Genomic DNA, 23,888 nt, shown 5'->3' on the forward strand with positions numbered 1-23,888 from the left:
CCTCCATGGTGTAGGAACTCTGGAAGTGGTGTGATAGCTATAACTATGGTTTGCCATTTCAGATATCACAGAATAATAGAAATGTTGTAGTTAGGATTCCTTAACCATGACTTGGCATCATGTCTTACTTGTGCCTATGTATCAGTCATTAAGGATTTGTATTACAGGCTTGATATGTTGTTGAAGGGTTTATATTCTTGCTATTTGGATGGGGGGGTCATTTGTTCATAAACGACAACAATGACTTTCATAATAAAACTTGCAATATAGAGAGAACTTCAAATTTGGTCTATTTTGGTGTAGGTTCAAACAATGCATAGTCTACAATGAATATTCCATTTGATATCCACTAAGACCAAAGAATAACAGTTTCGGGAACTAGCTGAATTGAAATGAATATTCAGAGCAAAATGAATTTGTTATCTTGGTTCGGCACAGCTACTGTGTTGCTGATCTCTTGCCTAAGAGAGTGAGAGCAGGTATCAGGCTCCTATTTGCTTCAAAGTGATCTTCTTCTCTTCCTTTGACTTCCTGCCATTAACTATAATTTCACAGAACATGTTCACCAATCCAACCCAAGGTTGATGCAAGCCAGCTTCCCCTAATAAAGCATGATTTCAAACCGCAGTTTTCAGAAGAACATGGTTTGTGATGATATTCATGTAATATTCAACTATAGTTAAGGCAGGGGGAAATTATTCTGAAGAGGGGAGGCTTTGTCTTTTCTGTGATGGCTTTGTCTTTTCTGTGATGGCTTTATTACAAATTTAAGTGCATAGGAGCCAACTCTAGGGGCTGGGGGTCTTTGCGCGCACACCCCCAATAAAATATTTGAGAGTTGATGGGCAACTGACATCCAAATGATGTCACTATGCACTATGTCATTTGATCAATTATGCAGGGCAGGCCTTACCTGCCCCCCCAATATTTTATTCAAGTTGGCACCCCTGTTTAAGTGGGAATGTGTGTTGAGTACTACAGAATACAGTGGTACCTCGGGTTACATACACTTCAGGTTACATACGCTTCAGGTTACAGACTCCGCTAACCCAGAAATAGTACCTCAGATTAAGAACTTTGCTTCAGGATGAGAACAGAAATGGTGCTCCGGTGGCGGGGCGGCTAATGGGAGGCCCCATTAGCTAAAGTGGTGCTTCAGGTTAAGAACAGTTTCAGGTTAAGAACAGACCTCCGGAACGAATTAAGTACTTAACCCGAGGTACCACTGTACTCACATTCGCATCTCATCCTGATTTTCTGCCCCCAAATATCTCCACACTTTTTATCCCTATCAAAAATACCTTGCCACGTACTGGATGCTTCATGAGCCTATCTGTACCAAGTGATAACAAATGGCACATTGATTACACAACGCTCAACACCTGCAGCCAGATTCGGGATGAGTTTTTTTTGTAAAATAATAATAATCAATGAAATCCATCAAATCATGGATATGTAACAGAGCCTAGTTGGCTGTCTTATTGAAAAAATGTCACTTTAAAGTTCAGTAATACTAAATTTGGAATGTTGGAGCAGCATCAGCGATTTCAATATCCTGACTACACCTGGGTCTCTGCAATAGCTCGTACCATGTTCCACCCACCCAGTCATCTTCCCTTCCTGCCTCTGCTACCTGCGACCTTGCTGGTGATGCTCAGTGGCAGAGGAACTCTCTCCGGCACCTGGGGCGGCACAGCCCATACGGATTGCGCATGTGCGGCATCCCACGTTTGCACAGTCCATATGGGATGCACTCATGTGTGACAGCATCCCATATGGACGGCATGTGTGAGCAGCAGCCCGGATGGACACCGCGTGAGCAGCGCCCATACGGACTGCATGCACCCTCGGCCGCTCTACAGCTGGGGGGAGGCAGGGGCCATCTTGTCACCCCTCCCAGATTGGCACCCGGGGTGACCTTCCCCCTCCTTCCTACACCCCTGGTGATGCTCCACATTCTTTCAAAAGAAAATAAATTAGGCAAGGCACAGATGTAAAATTGCATTACCAGTTTTATCTCAAGAACGCAAGTTCACCATCACAGGAAATTTTAGGGGGAGGGGGAGGTAATATAAGAATTCATTTTCTTCCTACCTCCCCCCCGCATTGCATAATAATTTCCACAGCAGCAGTTTTTTATATAGGCTTCCCCCCCAACATCACTCTTGTTAAGAAGTCTAGCCAGTGTGGCGTAGTGGTTAAGAGCGGTAGACTCCTAATCTGGGGAACCGGGTTTGCGTCTCCGCTCCTCCACATGCAGCTGCTGGGTGACCTTGGGCCAGTCACACTTCTTTGAAGTCTCTTAGCCCCACTCACCTCACAGAGTGTTTGTTGTGGGGGAGGAAGGGAAAGGAGAATGTTAGCCGTTTTGAGACTCCTTAAAGGGAGAGAAAGGCGGGATATCAAATCCAAACTCTTCTTCTTCTTCTTCTTCTTTACCACCCAAGGTGGTTGTGTTGCCCCGGCTTATTGAGCTGTCATCATTTGGAGGTAACTTCCATTTTGCCAGTTCTGGAAATTTGCCTTCAAGGCCCATCAATCATTCCATGGAGAAGTATCACCTTTTCAATTGTCCTAGATTGGAGGCTTGACTTAACAAAGTAATTTAGCTAAGTTTAACAAAGTCCCTGAGTTATCCTGTCTGCACTGAGACAGGAGTCAACTTGATCTTTCATGTATTACTTTCCCCCTTGCAGACAGAACCTCCACACATTTCATGTCTGTTGTAATGTATGGAAAGCAGTATGAAATTTCCTCCATTGTGGATTCATAAATCAGCATCAGTCTGATCTGAGCCATACACCAAAGTTGTGTGGGGGAATACCACTCAACCATCTTGCTGTGTGCAAGTGTTTCCTGACATGAACGTTACATCTGTTTAAGGGGCAGCGGGGGAAATAACGCATGAATCAGCCCTTACAGCAGGAGTGGCAAACCTGTGGTTTTCCATTTGTTGCTGAAACATAACTCTCATCAGCCCCAGCAAACATGGTCAGGGATGATGGAAACTCTAATATAGCAATGTCTTGACTGGAGGGTCTGCAGGTTCACCATCCCTACTCTATAATTCATGGGAAGGATGCATCAAAGTTGTCGGTGTGCAAAATTAAAAGAGAGCGGGGAGGGGAGTCAAAGTATTAAAAATATCTCTTGTATAGGAGCAACTGATCTCCCCTTTGACTCATCACTGAGCAGATGCAGTTTCTTATCCAAAAGGTCATCTACTTGTCCATATGGAAGATATTAAAGACATGCTGGTGTTCCCCTTGATAGCTTGATCCAGTTCCTAATCTGAATTCTAAATTTCTTGATTCTGGGAAAGAGCAGTCTTGCCTTAGGTTTATAATAGCTGTGTGTCCTAGAAGAGTTGTCACTGAATCCCAACAAGTTCAGAAATAGGTGGCGCGTGGACCATCAGTTCTTCATATTTGGCCAGGAACAACTTCAGGCGGGACCAATAAGAATCCTCATTGTATGTCAACTTCTTCTCTTTAAAGTACTGGGAAACAATTGGCTTGATCTAAAAGGGAAAGGCAGCATTAATTAGCATTACTAGTGATTACTAATATTTCCAGCAGTTAGGATAGCCCCTAGACTAAATCCCTCTTGGGCCCTCATTTGCCAGCTGCAGAAGCAAAAGAGGGGTGTGGTTAAACAGCATGCCCTTCAACATTTCTCCGATGAAAATAGGGACATCTTATTCAATAAATTGAGGGACGCGGGTGGCGCTGTGGGTTAAACCACTCAGCCTAGGACTTGCCGATCAGAAGGTCGGCGGTTCGAATCCCCGTGATTGGGTGAGCTCCCGTTGCTCCGTCCCTACTCCTGCCAACCTAGCAGTTTGAAAGCACGTCAAAGTGCAGGTAGATAAATAGGTACTGCTCTGGCGGGAAGGTAAATGGCGTTTCCGTGCGCTGCTCTGGTTTGCCAGAAGCACCTTAGTCATGCTGGCCACATGACCCGGAAGCTGTATGCCGTCTCCCTCATGACTGGACCTAATGGTCAGGGCTCCCTTTACCTTTATTAATTATTATTATTATTATTACTATTATTATTATTTTGTTTATATCTAGCCCTCTGACTGGGTTGCCCCAGCCACTCTAGGTAGCTTCCAACATATATAAAAACATCATAAAACATTAAAAAACTTCCCTATACAGAGCTGCCTTTGGATGGCTTGGGGGTCGCATAAAAACATACCCTCCAATATTTCTCTGATGAAAATAGGAACACTCTAAGGAAAAGTGGGAAATTTCAGCATCAAATCAGAAACTGGGACAGCTTCTGAAAATCCTGGACTGTCCCTGGAAAACAGGGACACTTGGAGTGTCTGGAATAGTCCTCATGCCACAGATATTTGGCAAGTGGCTGGGGGGGGGGTCCTCCACTTCCATTACAAAGCAGCCCCAGCTCCAGCAAAACTCTGAGTTAAAGGCTCAGGCCCCAAGTATCTGAACAACCACATCCTTCCCTACAACCCCTCTCAACTGTTAAGATTGGTGGGAAGGCAGGTGCTTAGTATTTCTGCTGCCCTCAAAACTAATGTGAGGTGGTGGCCTGGAAGCCAGCATTCCTTGTGACAGCCCCTAAATTGTGGGATTCCCATGCCACCAAGGTTTGTCCAGCATCTTCACTGTACAGCTTCCATTGGATGCAGAAGACATGCCTCTTTACTCTGGTCTTTGATAGCCGAGAATGTAAAAATATACCTGTCTCTGCCTTCCGATTTAAACTGCATGGGTTTCTTATTTAAATTGTATTAGTTAGTTGCTTATAAAAATTATTTTTATCGGATTTTAAAATTAGATGGCTGCATTGTTGTAACCTCCTTATGGTGAGGAATGTGTAAGGAAACCTATAATGGATAGAATAAATGCAATTTCTTCTATCCCCAGAGATGTTGTGACCTTGACCTCCCATGAATTCACTTCCTTCTTAAAACCACCAGACATGTCCCCTTCTCCTTACTCATTCCACATTCAATAGACACTCCTGCCTTCTAAAGACCCAGCACGTCCATCCGCCACCCAACTTCGCACCTTCAGGCACATGTTATCAGAAAGTGCTGGGAAGAGATGATGCTCCACGTGGCAGCTGATGATCGAGTGCCCAAAGGACCAGTCCAGCAGGGGATTCCGAGGCAGGTTCAGAACGCCGCAGCTCATCATGTGAATCCGTTTGGGCTTTTTGTCAGCTGCGAACATTGGCAGGCCAATATGCTACGAGACAAAACCAGAAAGAGCTAGCTGCTGCTGATCCTTCCTAACAGCTCAAGAGGAAGCTTAGCTACAGAAGGAAGCATCTGAATAATAGCAATAAATCATGTTTCCAGATACATCGCAGTGAGCCCCAATCTATGGTGGAGAAACAGTAACTCACTCAGAAATGGAACAGACCCAGAATTCTGCATTAAGTAATTCGCAACCTGCATAAAGGCAGGGATGGGGAATCAATTTGATTTAGTTCACATAAACCTAGAATTTGTATGTTCTGAAACAACGTGCAAACTGAAATGCAAGCAAGATTTCCAAATTCGCACTTCTCTAAATTTTGCAATACTGTATAGTTTATAGCACCACAAAAAATATAAATAATTCACTTTTCAGGGGAAATGTGGCATAAAAATGCATAAATAGCAAAAAATTATTATTAACATATAGAGGGGAAATCTTGCAAAAACACGTACATCAAGCAAGATTTCATTCAACAATCTGTATATTAGAAGAAATGCATGCTAACATTCTATTTTTTGTGAGGACTTCTTTTCAACAAAGTAAATAGTAATGTAGGAATGTAGGGAACTGAACTTAAGATGGGGGAAAAGAGAAACTGCAAGAAACCTAAATGGACAGATTCATCCATCTATATACAAAAGATGACATCAAGTATGGATGCTGTCAAATATCTGATGCAGCCTAATTCCATGTTTACTTGCAATATTGCATCATGTGTACTTGGAAGTGAGTTTATTTATGCAGCCTAATTCCATGTTTACTTGCAATATTGCATCATATACCGTATACTTAGAAGTGAGTTTGTTTATAAACTACATTACACTTATTATATTTGAGTGGGACTTATTCTTAATTGAGTGAACAGGATTGCAGCCAAAATGCATACTTTTAGAGAGGCATCTCTATATGTGTGTTTGTGTAGTTAAATATGCAACCAATGTTTCATTGTTCCATTTCCTTTGCAGGTTTTGCAGAATCCCATCTTTTAATCTACTTACAGCTCAGTCCTGTGCATCCCCATTCAGAAGCTGGTTTTGCGGAGTTCAATGGGAGTTCATATATGTGTGGGGGGGGATTGCAGCCTATACATGTCAACAGTGGGAAAGAATAAAGCATTTGCCAAATATGTTGGATGTTTCGAGTCACACGGCCTATTGCCACGAGACCATCAGTTAGTTAAACAGCAAGAGAGCCCTTGATACAGAGTTGGTAGCATTTACCTGGAAGATATTAACATGGATGTAAGGGTGAGAAAGGAGAACTCGTGTGACCAGCATGCAACTGAGAGCGGACCACAAGGACTGGAAACCTGAGATGTTGATCAGCAGCCAGTAATGGGAGTACAGGCCAACAAACATGCAACAGAGCGTCCGGATAGCAGTCTTCAATTTAACTTCTTTGAGCAAGCCTGTGGAATCAAGAATCTGTGAATGTAGCAGCTCTTAGGGCTCTTTCCCTAAGCTGTTACACCATAGGTGGGAAGGCACATTTCTGAGAAGCAACCTGAAGCTCTGCCTCATGTGGGGCAATTTGCAGCAAGGCTCCATTCCTCATCCTTCTCCTTGATAATATTACAGCAACAGTCATTCTATTTTTGAAGCATTTCTATAGAGCCAAGCAGTGGTGTTAGGAGAGGGGGTGTTCAGCTCTTTTTCCTCATCACATTTCCCTAATGGCCTCCTTCTTGGGAGCTCGGTGGCAGGGGAAAATATAGGTACAGCATCTGTGTGTGTTGGTGGGGGAAGAGAATTTAGAGTGGGGAAATAGTTCAGGTAAGATCAGTGGCTTGCTTAGGCTCCCCTCCCCACAGAAAAACACATCACCAAAAAGTAGCCAATGGAAGACGCAGTCCTGTGCAGAATTAGCTACTGCTCACTTATGTAGGTGCAAATTTAGAAATACTTACTATAACCGAAAGAGAAATAAAACATACCTCACTTCACACAAGATTATTGTTAAATATTTGACGGAAAACTAGGAAAAGGTGTGGATTTTGTTTAGTGGCATCGAGGTACTCTCCAGTAAAACTAGTTTTGGTAGGATGTGGTGAATGGTTTTATTCTGCACTCAAGGTCCGCCTGCCTGATCATAATATTTAAGGTCAGGAGTATTTGAGGTCAGGTGAGACTGGCTTAGCAACCCTGCGGAGGCAGGTTTCTCCCCTCTAATATGTGGAATGGCCTGTTTGCTTGCTTTAAATAGCTGCAACTATGTTCTACAGGCCTCTTTCTCAGCCTGTGAGCACACTTGATTCAAATTAAGTAGGTGGGACTGGTTAAACAGATGTTCTTGTCTAATGGAAGTGGATTAGACTAGCATACTACATCTGAACTCCTGGAACATGAGTTGAGAAACCTGTGGGTCATGGACTTTCTAAAGTAAACCAAAAGTAATTTTTGCTTTTAATCTTTAACTGGTATGATGAATACCTCCTACAACTTTGTTTTCTTGATGTAATGCTAATAAACAAACAAACAAACAAACGAACAAATAAATAAATTATACCCCCACCCATCTGGCTGGGTTTCCCCAGCCACTCTGGGCTGCTGCGTTGGACCTGAAATGCTTGAGTCTTACATTTTAACGTTTGGGAACCACTTTTGTCCAGCAGATCCAGTGACAGTTCACCACAAGGTGATGGTTCACCACAAGGTGTGGGCCTGTGCATCACAGGCAAGCTGTAATAGTCACTCAAAATTGTTCCCTATATGAGCACCTTGTGGCAAACTGTCACCGGATCTGCTACCAGGATCAGTGAAGCCAAAGATGCTCTGAAATTCGCTTAGTCTAAATAAGAAATAATATTTTTACGATATGTATCAATAATGATCCGAGTCTATGCCATCAATCCCCACATTTACAAACCCCAGGTAGGCAAAATTCAAGCTTAGCCATTCCACTTTGGCACTTGCCAAAACAGACTTCGTATCAAATAATTTCTCTCATGATATTGACCTGTGGGTATTTTTAGTACTGCTTGTAAAACTGTATGCTTTTAAAACAATATTGCAATATCCTGTGATCCAATGGTTGGTGTTGTTAGATTCCCATAAACAAAAACAGCAAAATGCTTTGTAAGTACTATAAATATTTCAACAAATAATTCCACATTGATAGAAGCATTAAGTGCTTTTTTTGCTTTGATGCCTCATGTACTGGTTATAAAATAAGCACAAACCTGCAGTTAAAATGCAGGAAACCTATGGCTGCCAAAGACCTAAGGTCCAAAACTCATGTGACAGTAAAAAGATGAGTCACACCACAACAAGTGAATTTCAATTGGTGGGTTGCCATACCAAAAAGGTTTGGATCCGCTAGAGTAGCATATATTTAGTCCTTCCCCATCTTCTTACTCTGAGGCAAAGAATAAATGCTACATTGTGAGATACAATGACCAAAAATATCTTGATTTAAATCACTTTCTACACGAAGATACTTAAAATTGTCTAGGATAAATGTTATATTTGAAAAGTAACAGGATTCAGAGGAGAGAAACGTACCAATGGCTACCAATGGGGTGAGGATGGGCACTGCGATGGGTGCAATGAACATGTAAACATAGCGGTTCAGGAAGGGAAGCTTCCATGTGCTAGAGTCTCCCAGGCCGATGACATTTGTGTAAGCATGGTGGATTTTCACATGGTTGTAGGACCCCTGTTCTGCCGTGAAAGCAGAGCAAACCTGGGACAGAAAGAAATGGTAAATAAAGGAACGCTGCCTGCTCATGTATGCAGTACATATGCATTCAGGGCTCTCAGAAGTGACAGTATTACAGATAAGGTTGCAAGCCTGGTAAGCTCACTATTGGTCAACAAGACCTACTAGGCGGTACCGTATTGGCCCGAATATAAGCCACACTTTTTTTCCATATCCCAATTTCCATTTCATATAAGACTCTGAAATTGTTGCGGGCAATTTGAATAAATTCATTTTGCAAAATAAAAGGGCAAAGTTCGCTGTGAATTTGTTTTATACTCAATCTGAATCAAGCAGTTCGGAATTTCCTCACTTGTAATCTTATTTTGACATCTTTCAATTAGGGCAACTTTTTCTCTAAAGCTTTGTCAGGTTCAACCACACCTTGAGTGGAGCTGAAGTTTCACAGACTCCACAGACTCACCTTTGAGAGCCACTCCTTGAATCTTGCTACTCAGGATTTGTGAGAAAGCATTTAGTAATCCCTTTGCGAGGTGTGCAGTGTTGATGTGGCCTAAAGGTTATAAAAGACTGATGCCTTGTAAGTTGTCTGTGCTGCCGGCGCCCTGCCACTCTCCATTTCCAACACAAGATAGGAAAACGATGGACATAATGATGGAAAGAACTTCTTTCAAGGGAAAGATTTCTATATTCAATGTACCCCCTTTTCAGGGCAACTTTTCAAGAAAAAGGGAGCTTTTTCAGATTTCTCAATTTTTATCTGACCCTACACAAATATTATTTCCTGCTTTCCTGAGGCTAAGACAGCGTGAGAAACAAATATGGGGTTAGATCCATGGAGTAAAATGTGGCACGTGAACCCCCTGACCACATTCTCCACTAATCTACAAGAGAACTCTCAAGTTCGTTCATTGGTGGTTTTATGTGCCAGTTCAAATGGTCCACATTCAGGGCAATGGTAATGCTTCATGTTGGCAGTAATGCAACAAAAGACGATCTTTTACTGGATCTGTCCAGTATTAAAGCAAGTGGTCGTGCAGATAGAGATAGAACGGCACTGGACCCCGTTAGGTTTATTATCTGTATTACACGGAGGGAAATGCTGGTGCTGTTTGTAACCCCCTAATCATTTATTTGATGGTGAAATAAGGTAAAGGTAAAGGGACCCCTGACTATTAGGTCCAGTTGTGACTGACTCTGGGGTTGCGGCGCTCATCTCGCTTTATTGGCCGAGGGAGCTGGCGTACAGCTTCCAGGTCATGTGGCCAGCGTGACTAAGCCACTTCTGGCGAACCAGAGCAGCGCACGGAAACGCCGTTTACCTTCCTGCCAGAATGCTACCTATTAATCTACTTGCACTTTGACGTGCTTTCGAACTGCTAGGTTGGCAGGAGCAGGGACCGAGCAACGGGAGCTCACCCCATCGTGGGGATTCGAACCGCCGACCTTCTGATTGGCAAGTCCTAGGCATCAATTACTTTAGATAACTATTGCAATATGTAGTTTGCCCCTCATGAAGCTGCAATTCTCAGCAGAAACTGCAGTTCCTAGGATCCTTTTTCTTTGGGGGTGCTTTAAATGTAAAGTTTATGTAAATGTAAAATGTGCTTTTAACATAAAAGGAGGGGGCACCTGCAGATGAAGAAATAGCCTCACACTGACACACACAGACGCGCATGCGCGCGCACACACACACAGTGCTTTCCACTCTCCTCCTCTAAAATAAAAGGGGGGAATGGGTTGATACGAGTCAAACCTCTTTGCATTCTCTCACAGAACAGGAGCTGCTGAAAGTGAAATGCACCTCAAGGAAGAATACGGCCCATATTTTCCCCCAGGATTTGGACTCCGCCAGAGCATTGTGGGTGGCCAGGTGGCTCCCCTTCACAGTGAGGGTTTGATGTACCACACCCAAGATGGCAATGCCCAACAGGAAAGGGAACAGATTGTCAGAACGCAGAAGCAGGAACCCTAGGGAGAGAGAGGACACATTTAGAACCTTCTGCTAGAGGTAATCAAAGGACCTAGAAGGTCCATGGGTCCTAACCAGCTCTATCATGATAGCAACAAGGACCTTTGAATTATTTGGGCTCAGCTCATAGCTAGAAGGGAGGTTGATCATACTATCTGGTAGTCAGACAGAATCAGGACACTTGTGAAGAACAGGATCACACCTGTACTGTACATTTAAAGCACATGACGCCTCTTAGCAAACCCCAAGAGTGCTGGGAATGACAGCTCTGTGAGAAGTAACTAACCCTTCTCAGAATTCTTTAGAATAAGACATTTCCTTTAAATGTATGGTGTGAATATGACCCAAACTGGTCTGCTTTTTGGAGTTTAATGAAGCCTGGACACTTTGAATTGAGGGCTGCCGAAAAGTGATTTGTTTTGGGGTGGGTCTTTTTTTACCATAGCCATGTGGTGTTTTTCTGTGTTTTTTCTTTTTCTTTTTTGAAGGCCCAAATAGGCATTAAAATGAGAGGCAGAGCTTTTGCAACTCAGTGTCATGTGGATGATGTCATTGTGCCATATTTTGCCCTGCCCCACGTCATTGGCAGGGTCAGGATAAGGCACGGCACCAATGATGCTGTGCCACATGTTCTAACTCAGCATTACAGGAAATGGGAAGAGACCAAAAAACGAAAACAAACCAGCAGCAACAACTTCCATGTCTTTCAAGATGGTCTAGTTCAGGGTTTCCCAGACTTAGGTCTCCAGCTGTTGTTGGACTACAACTCCCATCATCCCTAAGTAGCAGGACCAGTGCTCAGGGATGGTGGGAACTGTAGTCAAAAAGCAGCTGGGGACCCAAATTTGGGAAACACTGTTCATGTTGGACCTTCAAATGCACTCAGCTAAGTCAATGCGAAAGAACCACAGATACATTGTTCTGTTCCATTCTGGAATGGTTTAAGGCATATTTATCTGGTTTTGCTGTAACCCACCATGGGACCTCATGTTGAAGGAGGGATAATAAATAATTTTTCATGCCAGCTGGGACAGATATGAGGGAGAACATCCTCCAGACTCTTCAGCTGCCTGAGGAATAATTTGGTCAAATACATCCCAATAATTAAACTCCCAGAGAGAGTGTCTCTCTCCCCTGTAAATAACCTCATACCACCTGGGCACTCCATTACTGACCTTACTGTTAGATAGCACTGATTTTATTATGCAGGATGACTAACCACCAGGGGGTCAGGCTGCGCGGCAAAATAGTGACTGATCTGAAATTCACCAGTTTAGCTGTATAAAAGCACCTGCCAACATCAATACAGATTTCCAAAACCACTGCAGTAATGTTCACTGTGACTTGCTGTGTTCTTGCTAGATACCATTTGCAACATGCCCACTGAGCTAGGTTGGAGAGCTCCTCCACAAATAAGTTTCTATGGGGAATATCTCAAGATGATTTATGATAACATCAGTACAGTGTTGCACTGACTCACTTTTCAATGTGGGAAAGCTCCACCATCCTTTTCTGTTGCATAGTCCAGGGACTATGTGGCCATAAGTGGCAAAATGAAATAGTAGCCCCACCCCCAACCCCATGCTTAGGAGTGCAGCGCAAGGACGTTAACGTACTCCATGCTGTGAGGGTCAGAGACAAGTCCCAGGGCATTCTAACCAACCCATCTCTCAGCAGCCAGGCAGATACCCCAGAGAGGTCTCTGTGCAGGGTAAGACTGGACAATGCCCATGCCTTGGTAGCTCAGCAGTTGGCAACCTATGCTTCCCCTTCTTTGACCACATCACAGGGCTTAAGATCGGTAAACTTTAAGGTGTAATAGCACCCGTCAAGAATCACAGGACTCCCCGGCCTTCCTCCCACCCCACTCCGCAAGTTCAATGAGCACCTGAGGCATTCTCCTTACCTACTGGCAGGGAGAGAAGGTTCAAAGCGATGATTGTGCCATCGATGCCATGCCTCTCCCACCAGCTGCTGCTCTTCACCACATCCTGCACCATCTCAGAGAGCTCCCGCATCATGGATTCCTCAGACCTCCTCCCTCCGGTTGGCTCCAGTTCCTCCTTGGCTGATCTTTTTAATACACCCATCTTGTTTCCTTTGCCTAGGCCTGAATCGCCTTGGGGGGCCTTTAGGCTTTGTTCTTCTGAAATCTCCTCTTCCGAAGGCCCTTCTCTTCTGGAGCCATTTGGCAGCTGTCGCTTGGCACCTGCGCCCTCTTGGCTTGGGGCGACCCCTTGTCCTAGCCTCCTCTCACCTTCATCCTGGCAACCGTTCCCCTCTTCCGGTGCTACCCGGGGGCTTAAAGGAGACGATCCCTGCAGAGGTCCTCCGCCATTCACATCTGCTGCCTTGGGCTGCTCCTCTTTCCTTCTCTCTGGGCACCATTCCTGGTTGTCCTTCATCAGCATCTCGCCCTGTCGTGGCTCCATTCTTCCCTGCAGAGCACAGGACACTGCAGAGTGAGAGCCAATGTCCTGGTGCTTCCGCAGGATCAAATAACAAGCAAGGCTGTCCCAGCAGGAAGGGCAGAGAGAGAGAGACAGCAGAGAAATGCAGGTGGCCTTCTTGGCAGAAGTGCCACAGTGTGCAGTCAGAAATGCTCACTGTGCTGTAAGCTCATGTTGCTTCGCTCTAGCTTGGAGAAGTTGGCCCCAGTCCCATCCCTAGGCTCTGCCCATTTTATCAGCCTCTGCTCTGGCAGCTTCTGCCACTCCCGTTCTGTTTGTGTCTCCATCCCAATGGGGCCGTGTCCCTTGCCCTTGGCTCTCTCTGTCATTAAGAACAGCTTGTTCAGGCAGGAACAGTGCTGCTGCGCTCACCACTGCCAAAGGACATGGGAAGGGCAGCGCAGCGGGTATGTTTGAAAAAAGGAGCGCGGAGCTCTGCTGGAGGCAAATAGGAAAAGCGAGAGAAGAGGCAGACTGCAAGAGAGAGACCCAGGTCCATCACATCCCAGTGTTAAAGGGCCATCGCTCATATTAAAGCAGAACACTCTTCAAACATTCCTGGATCTGAAGTTTAAAAAGAATATTCTAAATACTTACAGCTCTCCATCTGTGTGTAGCACAGATGAATGTACAGTTTTGTGAATGTGAGGAAAGGGGGTCACAGTTGGAAGAGTTTATTATGAATGTGGATTACTACTGTATTATTTTTCGGTATTCAGCAGAACCCTCATTACTCCAACCTGATTTGTGTCTTCCTTCATAATAGAAAACCTGTGTTAGTGTAAACAGCTTTTTCATTTATCTTCTTAGCATAAGCCTTTGCCACAATAGCTCAGGGGATTTATTTAAAGGGCTGCCGTGCCAGTTCTGAAGAACTAAAAAATAAATTTTTAAAAAATCAACTCCTCGCAAATCATGAGACTTTATAAATGTCAGTTATAAATATTGGGAAATTATTTGTATTGGCCCACAGATATGGCCAATATTAGAGGATACGAGTAGATTTCTTTCCGTGTGTGTGTGTGTGTGTGTGTGTGTGTAGGCACATTTAAAATAAGCTAATACCTAAACACAAACATACACACAGAGAGAAGAAAGCACTATAAAATTCATATCAGTTCCCTGATCTCTGACCAGGACCACTAATATTTTTGCTGTGCTTTGACCTCTTTCTCACAAAAGTTGTTTTTATTCATTATTTTTAAAAAAACAGTCGAGTAGCCTAGGGCTGCCATATACCCGGTTTTCCCTGGACATTAATGGGACTTAAAAGGCAGAATTTACATCCGGGGAAGATTTGCAAAAGGTGGTGGTTTGTCCTGGGTCTTAGGCAAGTCAATAGAAAAATTTGGGGGGAGGGTTGGGGGTTGGTGTCTTTGTAAACAGTTTTGGGTGTTTCCTTAAAAAAAGGTTTAACAACCTTCAGGATGTCCTGGTTTTACTTTTGGAAATATGGCAACCCTAGAGTAGCCTAAACCTATAAGAGAGCCAGTGTTGCATAGTGGATAAGGACCTGGAAGACTAGGGTTCAAATCCCCACTCAGCCATAAAGCTCACTGGGTCACCTTGGGCTGGTCACTGCCTCTCAGTTTAACCTACCTCACGGGGTTGTTGTCAGGATTGAATGGGTATAGGGAGAACCAGGTATTCCACCTTGAACACCTTGGAGACAAAAGTGATGTGAATGTAACAAAGAAATAAATGAGCTGTTTGGAACAGGGAGGGGAATCATTAAATTTGCCAGAATAGATTATGGGGAAAGGGTTACCTTTTTCTTTTTAATGCCCCTGCTTCTGTGCCTTTTAGCTGCAGCCTGGCACCCACAAATTGAGCAGGTGAAAATATGTATTTTGTGTTTTTATATTGTGATTTTATGTTGTGAACCGCCCTGAGACCTGCGGGTATAGGGCAGTATACAAATAATAATAATAATAATAATAATAATAATAATAATACAGACCCTCCAAGTGTCCCTATTTTCCAGGGATGTAGCACTTTTATAGAAGTCATTCCGGTTTTTTATTTAATTCCATAACGTCCCACTTTTCTTTAGGATGTCCATATTTTCACTGGAGAATTGTTGGAGGGTATGGAGTTATCTGACCCCTGAGCCATCAGAAGGCAGCCCTATATTAGGGAAGTTTTTAAAAAATGTATAATGCCTTATTATGTTTCTTATATATGTTGGAAGTCGCCCTGAGTGGCAAACCAGTCAGATGGGTGTGGTATAAAGAGTAAAATTAATTATTAATTGTTGTTGTTGAATAGGACGTCCCTATTTTCATCAGAGAACTGTTGGAGGGTATGGTACTAATAGTAGAAAGTGAGGAAAACAGCTTCACCTGTTAAATGTCTGCCTGACGGACTGCTGTTAAAGGCACAGGAGGAGAGCCAGCTTAACAGCTGGAAACTCAATATGCAGGCTATACCACATAGGCCACAGGGAGAGGAAAGGAAGACAAGATGAGTTGGAGGAGAAAAGATTTGGGTGGGAGTGGGAGAGAAAGGAAGGAAGGGGGTCAGAGTAAAAAAGAAGACAGATGTAGGCAGTGGAAACAGCAAAGGCGGCAAAGCAAAGAGAAACACAAGCTGTGTATTTAGGCTGGCAGATATTGTTTCAGTTTCCCAAGATAAGCTGAGCAGGGTGTATGTAGGACGGGCATGTACTGAGACTATTAAAACTATTTGAGGGGATAGTAGGGAAGAATGGGAAGGCTAGTTTGGTGTATTAGAATATTGCATGCTCAGATGCTATGAAGATTGTGTGGGTAGGGGGTGAATACTGTCACCCTCTTAACCAGGGGTCAGCAAACTTTTTCAGCAGGGGGCCGGTCCACTGTCCCTCAGACCTTGCGGAGGGCCGGACTATATTTTGAAAAAAAGTAATAATGAACAAATTCCTATGCCCCACAGATAACCCAGAGATGCATTTTAAATAAAACCACACATTCTACTCATGTAAAAACACCAGGCAGGCCCTACAAATAACCCAGAGATGCATTTTAAATAAAAGGACATATTCTACTCATGTAAAAACACGCTGATTCCCGGGCCGTCCACGGGCCGGATTTAGAAGGTGATTGGGCCGGATCCAGCCCCCGGGCCTTAGTTTGCCTACCCATGCTCTTAACAATAATGGCGGCAGCACCCCTGAGTTAGGGGTACGGTAGGGTAGGGCTGGTTTTAACATAGGGATTCTGGTCAGTTCATGTATCCCAACTGGACCCAGAGTTCCACATGGTACTGCCATAACCAGGCCACCTCCCTGTATTCTGCCAGGAATTTCCCTCTCAAAGAAAATTCCTAAGAAGGAATTTTCTTCAGTTAGTACAGAAGGGAAGGGAAGGCTTAACCACCACCCTTTCCACACCTTCTGGCATGCAAATAATTATCAGAGAAAGACACACACACACACACACACACACACACACACCCTCCAGCTGATGTTATTTTCATTTTTAAAAACCTGTAATTTAAATGTGAAGTTAACATCTTACCTGGTTTGGTCTCAGAAACATGCAACTAGGATGGCTCTCTTTGACCCATGTAACCCACAGCATAAGTTCTGCATGTCAGGTGACACCCACCCACTGAGGAATTAATCATCTCTGGGAATTTGTTACATAACCATGTGATACCCATCCAAACAACTGCAGGCCATTGCTCAAATGCGATGCAATGTTAGCACGTCGCAGGATTTCTGGGGAAACCTGTCTGAACCGGTTCTTTTCTAATGACGAGGAATTCAAATTATTAGCTGCTATATATACAGGTTTCTCCTCTTAAATTCCATTGGCTCTTCCGTGGTATAAATTAGCACTGTGCATCATCATTACTCTGATCTGATCTGGGGCCCGATCAAGCACTTGGGATCAGATCTGAACCAGTTTTGGGACAACCCAGATCTGGGCCCCAACTCAACTCTATCCATGCAACCCTAATGTTTAATGAGGATTTTAAATCTTAATTACACACGCTGTCAGGAGAGGGTGCTGCTTTGCCAACACACTGCCTGCCTCTGTCTAGTCTCAGCTGGTGCCTTGTACCCGGGAGTTGTATCACACCTCTTCCTATAGGCCCAGCCAGCCTTGCTTCATTTCCATCCTGACAGAGCCCCACAGAGCCTGGGGATCTTAGCTTCATGGGGGACACACTGGGACTGCCCAAGAAGGAGGAAGCCGCAGGGTGAAGGGGTGGAGTGGGGGAACACTGTCCTTGCTGTGGTAATACTGCCGCTGCTCCTTACTCCTCATCTTTGGCTACTTCTGCACCTGAGAAGGCAGTGAGGAGAAGCAGAGCAGAGACCATATCTACTTCAGCCACAAACAGAACTGACTCTGGAAGGAGTTCAACGTCATCCCTTAGAAACCAGCACTGCCAAGTGTGCACATGGAAGGGCAACCACCGTCTCAAACCACAGCACCAAGTCCAGTACAGTGGTATCTCGGGTTAAGTACTTAATTCGTTCCGGAGGTCTGTTCTTAACCTGAAACTGTTGTTAACCTGAAGCACCACTTTAGCTAATGGGGCCTCCTGCTGCTGCCGCACCGCCGGAGCCTGATTTCTGTTCTTATCCTGAAGCAAAGTTCTTAACCCAAGGTACTATTTCTGGGTTAGCAGAGTCTGTAACCTGAAGCGTATGTAACCTGAGGTACCACTGTACTGAGTATCTGCTCAGGATTGTCCCAGTTCTTCTCGACCCTTCGCTTGTGCAGCCCAGGCAAGGAAAGCATCTATTCTGTAACACTCTCACAGACACACAAACCCGTCCTGACCTCCCTCTGCTCAGTCAGTGGGCATTGCAGGAGGATGAGTGGGGTGGGAAGTCCCATTGCTCTAGCAGGAGTCCTTGTGTGGGCTTCTGCTATAGGCAACAATTTGTCAAATCCTGCCCTATACTTAATTCAACAGTATGAATAGTTTTCATCAGTGGTTTTCCCTAAAAAAAAAGTTTAGGGGTACTCTCATTTTCCTACTCATATTGAAATACTGCCCCTCAATGAGGCCAAACTTAGATTCACAAAATGTTTAGGGGTATGTGTACCCCTGCATCCCCCCCAGAAAAAAAGCACTGGTTTTCATGCTTACTCATCCGATGAGACAACAAATGCAGTTAGCAGGCAAATAGCCTTTTGGCACCCCCTAGTGACAGAACACACATATTTCAACATACTAGCTGAGAGGAAGCCAGTCTTCTGCTGCAGCCCAGAGAGACTGCATGTTTAAACAGTCTAATCCATTGAGAATCTAATTACAGAAGTCCAACCTGATATATTTTCTGTGTAAATTCATCCTCATTCAGAAATGAGGCAACTATAAGAGGCAGCTCCTTTTAAACAGTACCTCTGTATCCAGAGATGTCAGGGACTGACCCTGGTAAAGCATGTGTTCTACCACTGAGCTCAAGGTTTCTGTGTGGCACAGTGAAGATAAAACCAGGCCTTGTGATGCCCCTCCCCCCGAGAAAGAGAATATGAGCTCACCCACACACTCTCAGAGTGGTGCAGCAGGAAGGATTACTCTATTAGAGACATGCAACCATTTCCTCACTTAAGCTCTCCCTCTGGCAAAAGAAAGAATCCCTAGGAGCAGGCAGCACTTCTGGGTTCTACACACAGCATAGGAGAACTGGGAACAGACAGGGCAAGTGCAGTGGCGTAGCGTGGGTTGTCAGCACCCGGGGCAAGGCAAGTAATTTGCGCCCCCTAACCCGTGGATTTGCGCCCCCTAACCCTAACCCCCAGATGTTGCGCCCGGTGCGGCCGGCCCCCCCTGCACCCCCCACGCTACGCCACTGGGCAAGTGGCATACTAGGTTCCCATTAAGGCCCACAATCAGTCGTATTGTGTTAAAGCTGGTTTACCCATGATGGTGATAGGAGTAGAAGCAGTACAAATCAGCAGGTAAGAGGTACTCATTTTGCACCTGACTACAGGCCACCTGCAACCAAGTGAAGGTGCCTGGGAGCCACAATGGTGCCTGAAATCTCCACCATCTGGAAGTGCATCCCTGAGGAACCTTCGATCTTGACTGTTTTCACACACTATCAACACATTCTGTAGAATTCTATCCGTTATCTTTTATCTGCACAATCAGAATGAATTTCTGACACCAATAAGTCATATTGAAAAATACAACTTTTGAGCTTTCTGAGCTCAAAATGGCAACTAGGCATTCCCTTTTGGCAACTGTAACCCTGGTTTAAGGAGCCATTTGGTGCCTAGATTATATAGCAGTTTCTAATAATGTTCCTGGGTATCTTACAAGGGTACTCCCCTACCTAGACTAAAGTTACACACTGTGCTCCTTTGCGTTTTGCTAAAATGTGCCAATTTCTGAGCCAGCTCTACTTGATTGACACCTGCCTTTCCTCTGGCAGAACAAAACTAGGGCTTCACTAGCGCTTTCCCTCAGAACACAGGCAAGGAGGTTTCAGACATGCAAAGAGGCACATGCCCCAAGCAACTGAAGTAACTATGTGCATCTATTCACTTTTTAAAAATTATGTAGTTATTTTCTGAAAAGTCAGAACAGAATCTTACCAATTCACCCAATATGTCCTCTTGCTGTATACAGACAACATAAATAATTCCTACACCAGCAAACAAAACATAACATAACCATCCTTAAAAATATTACCTCCTAATTAGGTGCGAGTCATAGGTCTATGATGTGGCAATAGGATGTGAGGAAGCATACTACTGACCTCAGGTCCTGCAGCATGTGGGCTTCTTGAAGGCCCCTGGTTGGTCACTGTGGCAAATGGATCCTGGACTTTGATTTGATGAAGTAGGGATCTCTTGTGTTCTTATGATCATCTGAGGGAACAATTTTTTTTAATTGATTCATTTATTATACAGTGCTATACAGTGCTATATTATACAGTGCTAGAAAAAGAGATGCTGGAACTCACCATGAGGACCTCCCTTGTTCTCTTAAAATGGCAATGGCACCCACTTGAGAGGTGCCGGAACTGAGTTACAGTGAGTTCTGGGTGAAAAAAGCCCTGATATTATATACACCCCACAAACCTACCACACAAACATACCTTCAGGCAATCCAACTCTGGTTTCAGTCCTTCTTTGAGTTTTCCTTCTCAACAAGCTGATAATGGTTGTCATTGGGCACCACCCAATTATACTGATGATAACTCTTTGCAGCCGCTTTGGTCCAGGTCACATTATACAGGGGTCAGCAAACTTTTTCAGCAGGGGGCCGGTCCACTGTCCCTCAGACCTTGTGGGGGGGGGCGGACTATATTTTGGAAGGGGGGGGGAATGAATGAATTCCTATGCTCCACAAATAACCCAGAGATGCATTTTAAATAAAAGAGAACATTCTACTCGTGTAAAAACACACTGATTCCCGGGCCGTCCATGGGCCAGATTTAGAAGGCTATTGGGCCGGATCCGGCCCCCGGGCCTTAGTTCGACTACCCATGCATTATGAGGTAAATAATGAACACTAAGCAGCAGCTCGTCCCGGGCATTTCCTCTGAGTGTTTTCCTCAGAACAACGGTTTGTATAAATTGCAACCCACCCACCCCCCATCAAGAGAGGAATTAACCGCCGCGACATTTTCCCATGTATGAGAGATGGTAATAATAACTACATGCAGCAGTTAATGATCTGTGGTGAACAGCCGCTGTAGAATATTAGGTGCTCCAGGAGTGACAGTGCAAACCACAAGCAAGTAATAGACTGAAAACAGCCCTAAGAATAACAGGAATTCAACCTGATAGTGTGTCTCATCACTTGAAGGTCAAATTTAGCCAAAGAGGGAGTGGTTGCTCTTGCATATTCAATTAGCCCTGGCCATGTGACTAACCAGCATAAGATCAGAGGATAATTGGGTGACATCTATACTAATTCATACCCAGTCCATCTAAGTCAATATTCTCTACACTGACCAGCAACAGCTCTCCAAGGTTTCAGCCTTATCTGGAGATGCTGAGGATCGGGACCTTTTGCATTCAGATCACATGCTCTGTACTGAGCTACAGGCTTTCCTTAATATTAGATGTAGCCAAACATTTGATAAAAGTTAATAGAAAACGACTCAATGGGTGCCACTGAGTTGTCAGGAGAAAGAGACTACATTCAGCAATCAGGGAAAAAGGAAATGTGAATAGATTATATTAACTGCAAAAACTTTACCTAAACATACTTCCTCCCTCTATTCCTACTTCAAATACATGTGGTTGGGCAGAATTGACCATTATATTGAGAAGGAAAGTAATGATGGAAGAAAAGGACACTTAGTGTGAAGTTTGGGGCTGGGGGGTCTGCCTCTGCTGAGTTCGCCACTGTTCAGAATTGTGAAACCTAAAGGGGAGCCAAAGTCCCATGGGTGAGTTTGATTGGCATTGCTTCCTCCCTGTCCTGGTGTTTACTAAATCAGCACCAAAATCTGGTTTCCCTCCCGCTCCGCACAGGATTTTGGGAGGGAAAAATGAGATGATCTCAGTGAAAAGTCGTTGCTATCCCTCCCTCCACTGGCTGAACTTTGAATGCAGATCTGTGGATTGTCATATATATGTTTTATTAAAAAGGGGCATATTTCAAAAAGTGAAAATTCAGACAGAAAAGTTGTTGGCAAAGTTGTTGAGCTTTTAGTTTTGGCCAAAGTTGTTGAGATATTTCTAAGGAAAACCAGCAAAGAGGACATTTAGCAGATTTCCGCCCAGGCACTGCTTGCGGCTGCAATATTCCAGATAGGTCCTGGAAATTCGAGGTGTATGGCAACCCTAGGTACTGCATACTGTTGAGTACCACCAGAGAATTTTTATTTTTATTTTTATTTTTATTTTTTTGCATCTTATCACCATTTACCTCTATGAATACCTGAACCACCCACATTCCCACTCTTTTAAAGATATTAAATACAATTGCAGCACTTTTTGGAACCGACAGCAGAATCTTCTGTTAAAGCTTCAGAAATGATGGATCAGCAATATTCTCCAGGTCCTTGTCTCATGAACATCTGTGTATTTTCTTATGCACTCATTTTTACACACGCAACACTGCAAATAGAAGCACACAAGCAGGAAACTGGCACACACAAAAGATATGAACCCTTATTTTTAGAGGCACATAGAATTTTTAATGCTCCTGTGGCACTTTGGTCCTTGGTTTGATATTTCAGTAAACAGTAAAGACCTACCCAAGTCAGATCTGTGTGTTGTCTCCAGGTGAAGAGCACCATCTACTGGTAAGCTGTAGCATCGTCCTTTCTCCAGCTTAACTAGTTACTAGTCTGGTCCCTGCAGTTTAATACTTGGGACAGCAGAGGATTGGTTTGCAAAGGATCCATGCACTTTTGCTCAACAATATTTGGTCCTGTTGTAGCCCCGTCTGAGTCCCATTGCTGAGCAAGCAGGGGCTAGGAGTCTGGAAGGAGCTCTCATCTGAGAGCAGAATCCACATACAAAGTCAAACAGTCCAGAGGTCAGGGAATCCTGATGGAGAGCAGGTAGCAGCAAGCTAGGGCCAGAAACTACAGACATTGTTTCCAGCATCTGACTGCTGCTGAGAGCTCTGTTTAAGAAGGCCACAGCCAGCTGGTTCTCATCAGTGCTTTCTCCCGTAGAGTCACTCCACCTTCTCCTCCTTCAGGATGCTGTTCAACAGCTGAAGCTGACTCCTGGGCCCATGACAGGTCCAGGCAGAGCACCATACCAAGTGGGGCTAGGATTGCAGCTTTGGTTTACAGCAAACCTTCAAAATATCAAAACACAAAAGGGGTGGGAGAGAGAAGTCGCTTTGCAAAACATATCAATAAATCAATAAATTCAAAAATCTACAATTTTGCAAATGCAGAACAGAATTTCAATAGAAATGCAATAGAAATAATCTAGACTTAAATATATAGGCGGAGAGCAAAAAAAGGCCCAGGCCCTGGTCTTCTTGCTGTATGACCTTCGCAGCCTGGCTTAAATAAAGAGGGGGAGCAAGGTCATCAGAAAACATCTGAAGGCAGCCCCGAGTAGGGAAATTTTTAATGTTCCATGTTCCATGTTTTATTGTATTTTTATATTTTGCTGGAAGTTGCCCAGGGTGGCTGGGGCAACCCAGTCAGATAGGTGGGGTACAATTATTTAGAGGTTTGGGGTTAAACCCATCTCCCCCACCCAAGAGCTCTGCCAAAATTCAGAGCCACCATAACTGGGTTTCAGGAAATCAAAATAATAGGCGATTCATAGATCTTCCACTTCTTCTCTGGCTTGGCCTAAGTTGAATTTCACCCAAGGAACTTAGTTCAGTCTTATCTATAAAAAGAAATGCATATTAGTTGCTGGCAAAGCTGGATAAACAAACCAGTCAAATGTATCGCCTGCCTATTGTACTGTTTTCGCAAGAATCAGAAAACCAAAGGAAGAGATTAATGAAAGCACAGTTTGCATTGTTCATGACTTTTTCCCATTGAATTCCAACAGTTCTTAAGAAGACAACAATGCAACCAATCATAGATATCATCCAACACGTTCCAAAGATTGCAGTGATAATGACAGCAGGCCCCTGGCACCTTGAAGTCTAACTATGCCACAATAAATCTGTTAAGTCCTTTAAGATACT

The 23,888-nt window shown here is 44.1% G+C and overlaps 1 protein-coding gene across 1 annotated transcript; it reads right to left on the reverse strand.

Moving 5' to 3' along the window:
* Positions 1 to 1,994: 1,994 nt before the first annotated feature.
* FADS6 (fatty acid desaturase 6) lies at positions 1,995 to 23,030 on the reverse strand. The gene is given in 10 exon segments (XM_079967421.1): positions 1,995 to 3,520; positions 5,040 to 5,219; positions 6,455 to 6,642; positions 8,735 to 8,915; positions 10,696 to 10,862; positions 12,770 to 13,301; positions 20,020 to 20,070; positions 20,072 to 20,131; positions 22,477 to 22,490; positions 22,493 to 23,030. Coding segments are annotated over 10 exon segments (1,569 nt in total). The 5' UTR covers positions 22,539 to 23,030; the 3' UTR covers positions 1,995 to 3,370.
* Between the last annotated feature and the right edge of the window lie 858 nt (positions 23,031 to 23,888).

The sequence above is a fragment of the Podarcis cretensis genome (genome assembly GCF_951804945.1).
Source record: "Podarcis cretensis genome assembly, chromosome: 2".
Classification (NCBI taxonomy): domain Eukaryota; kingdom Metazoa; phylum Chordata; class Lepidosauria; order Squamata; family Lacertidae; genus Podarcis; species Podarcis cretensis.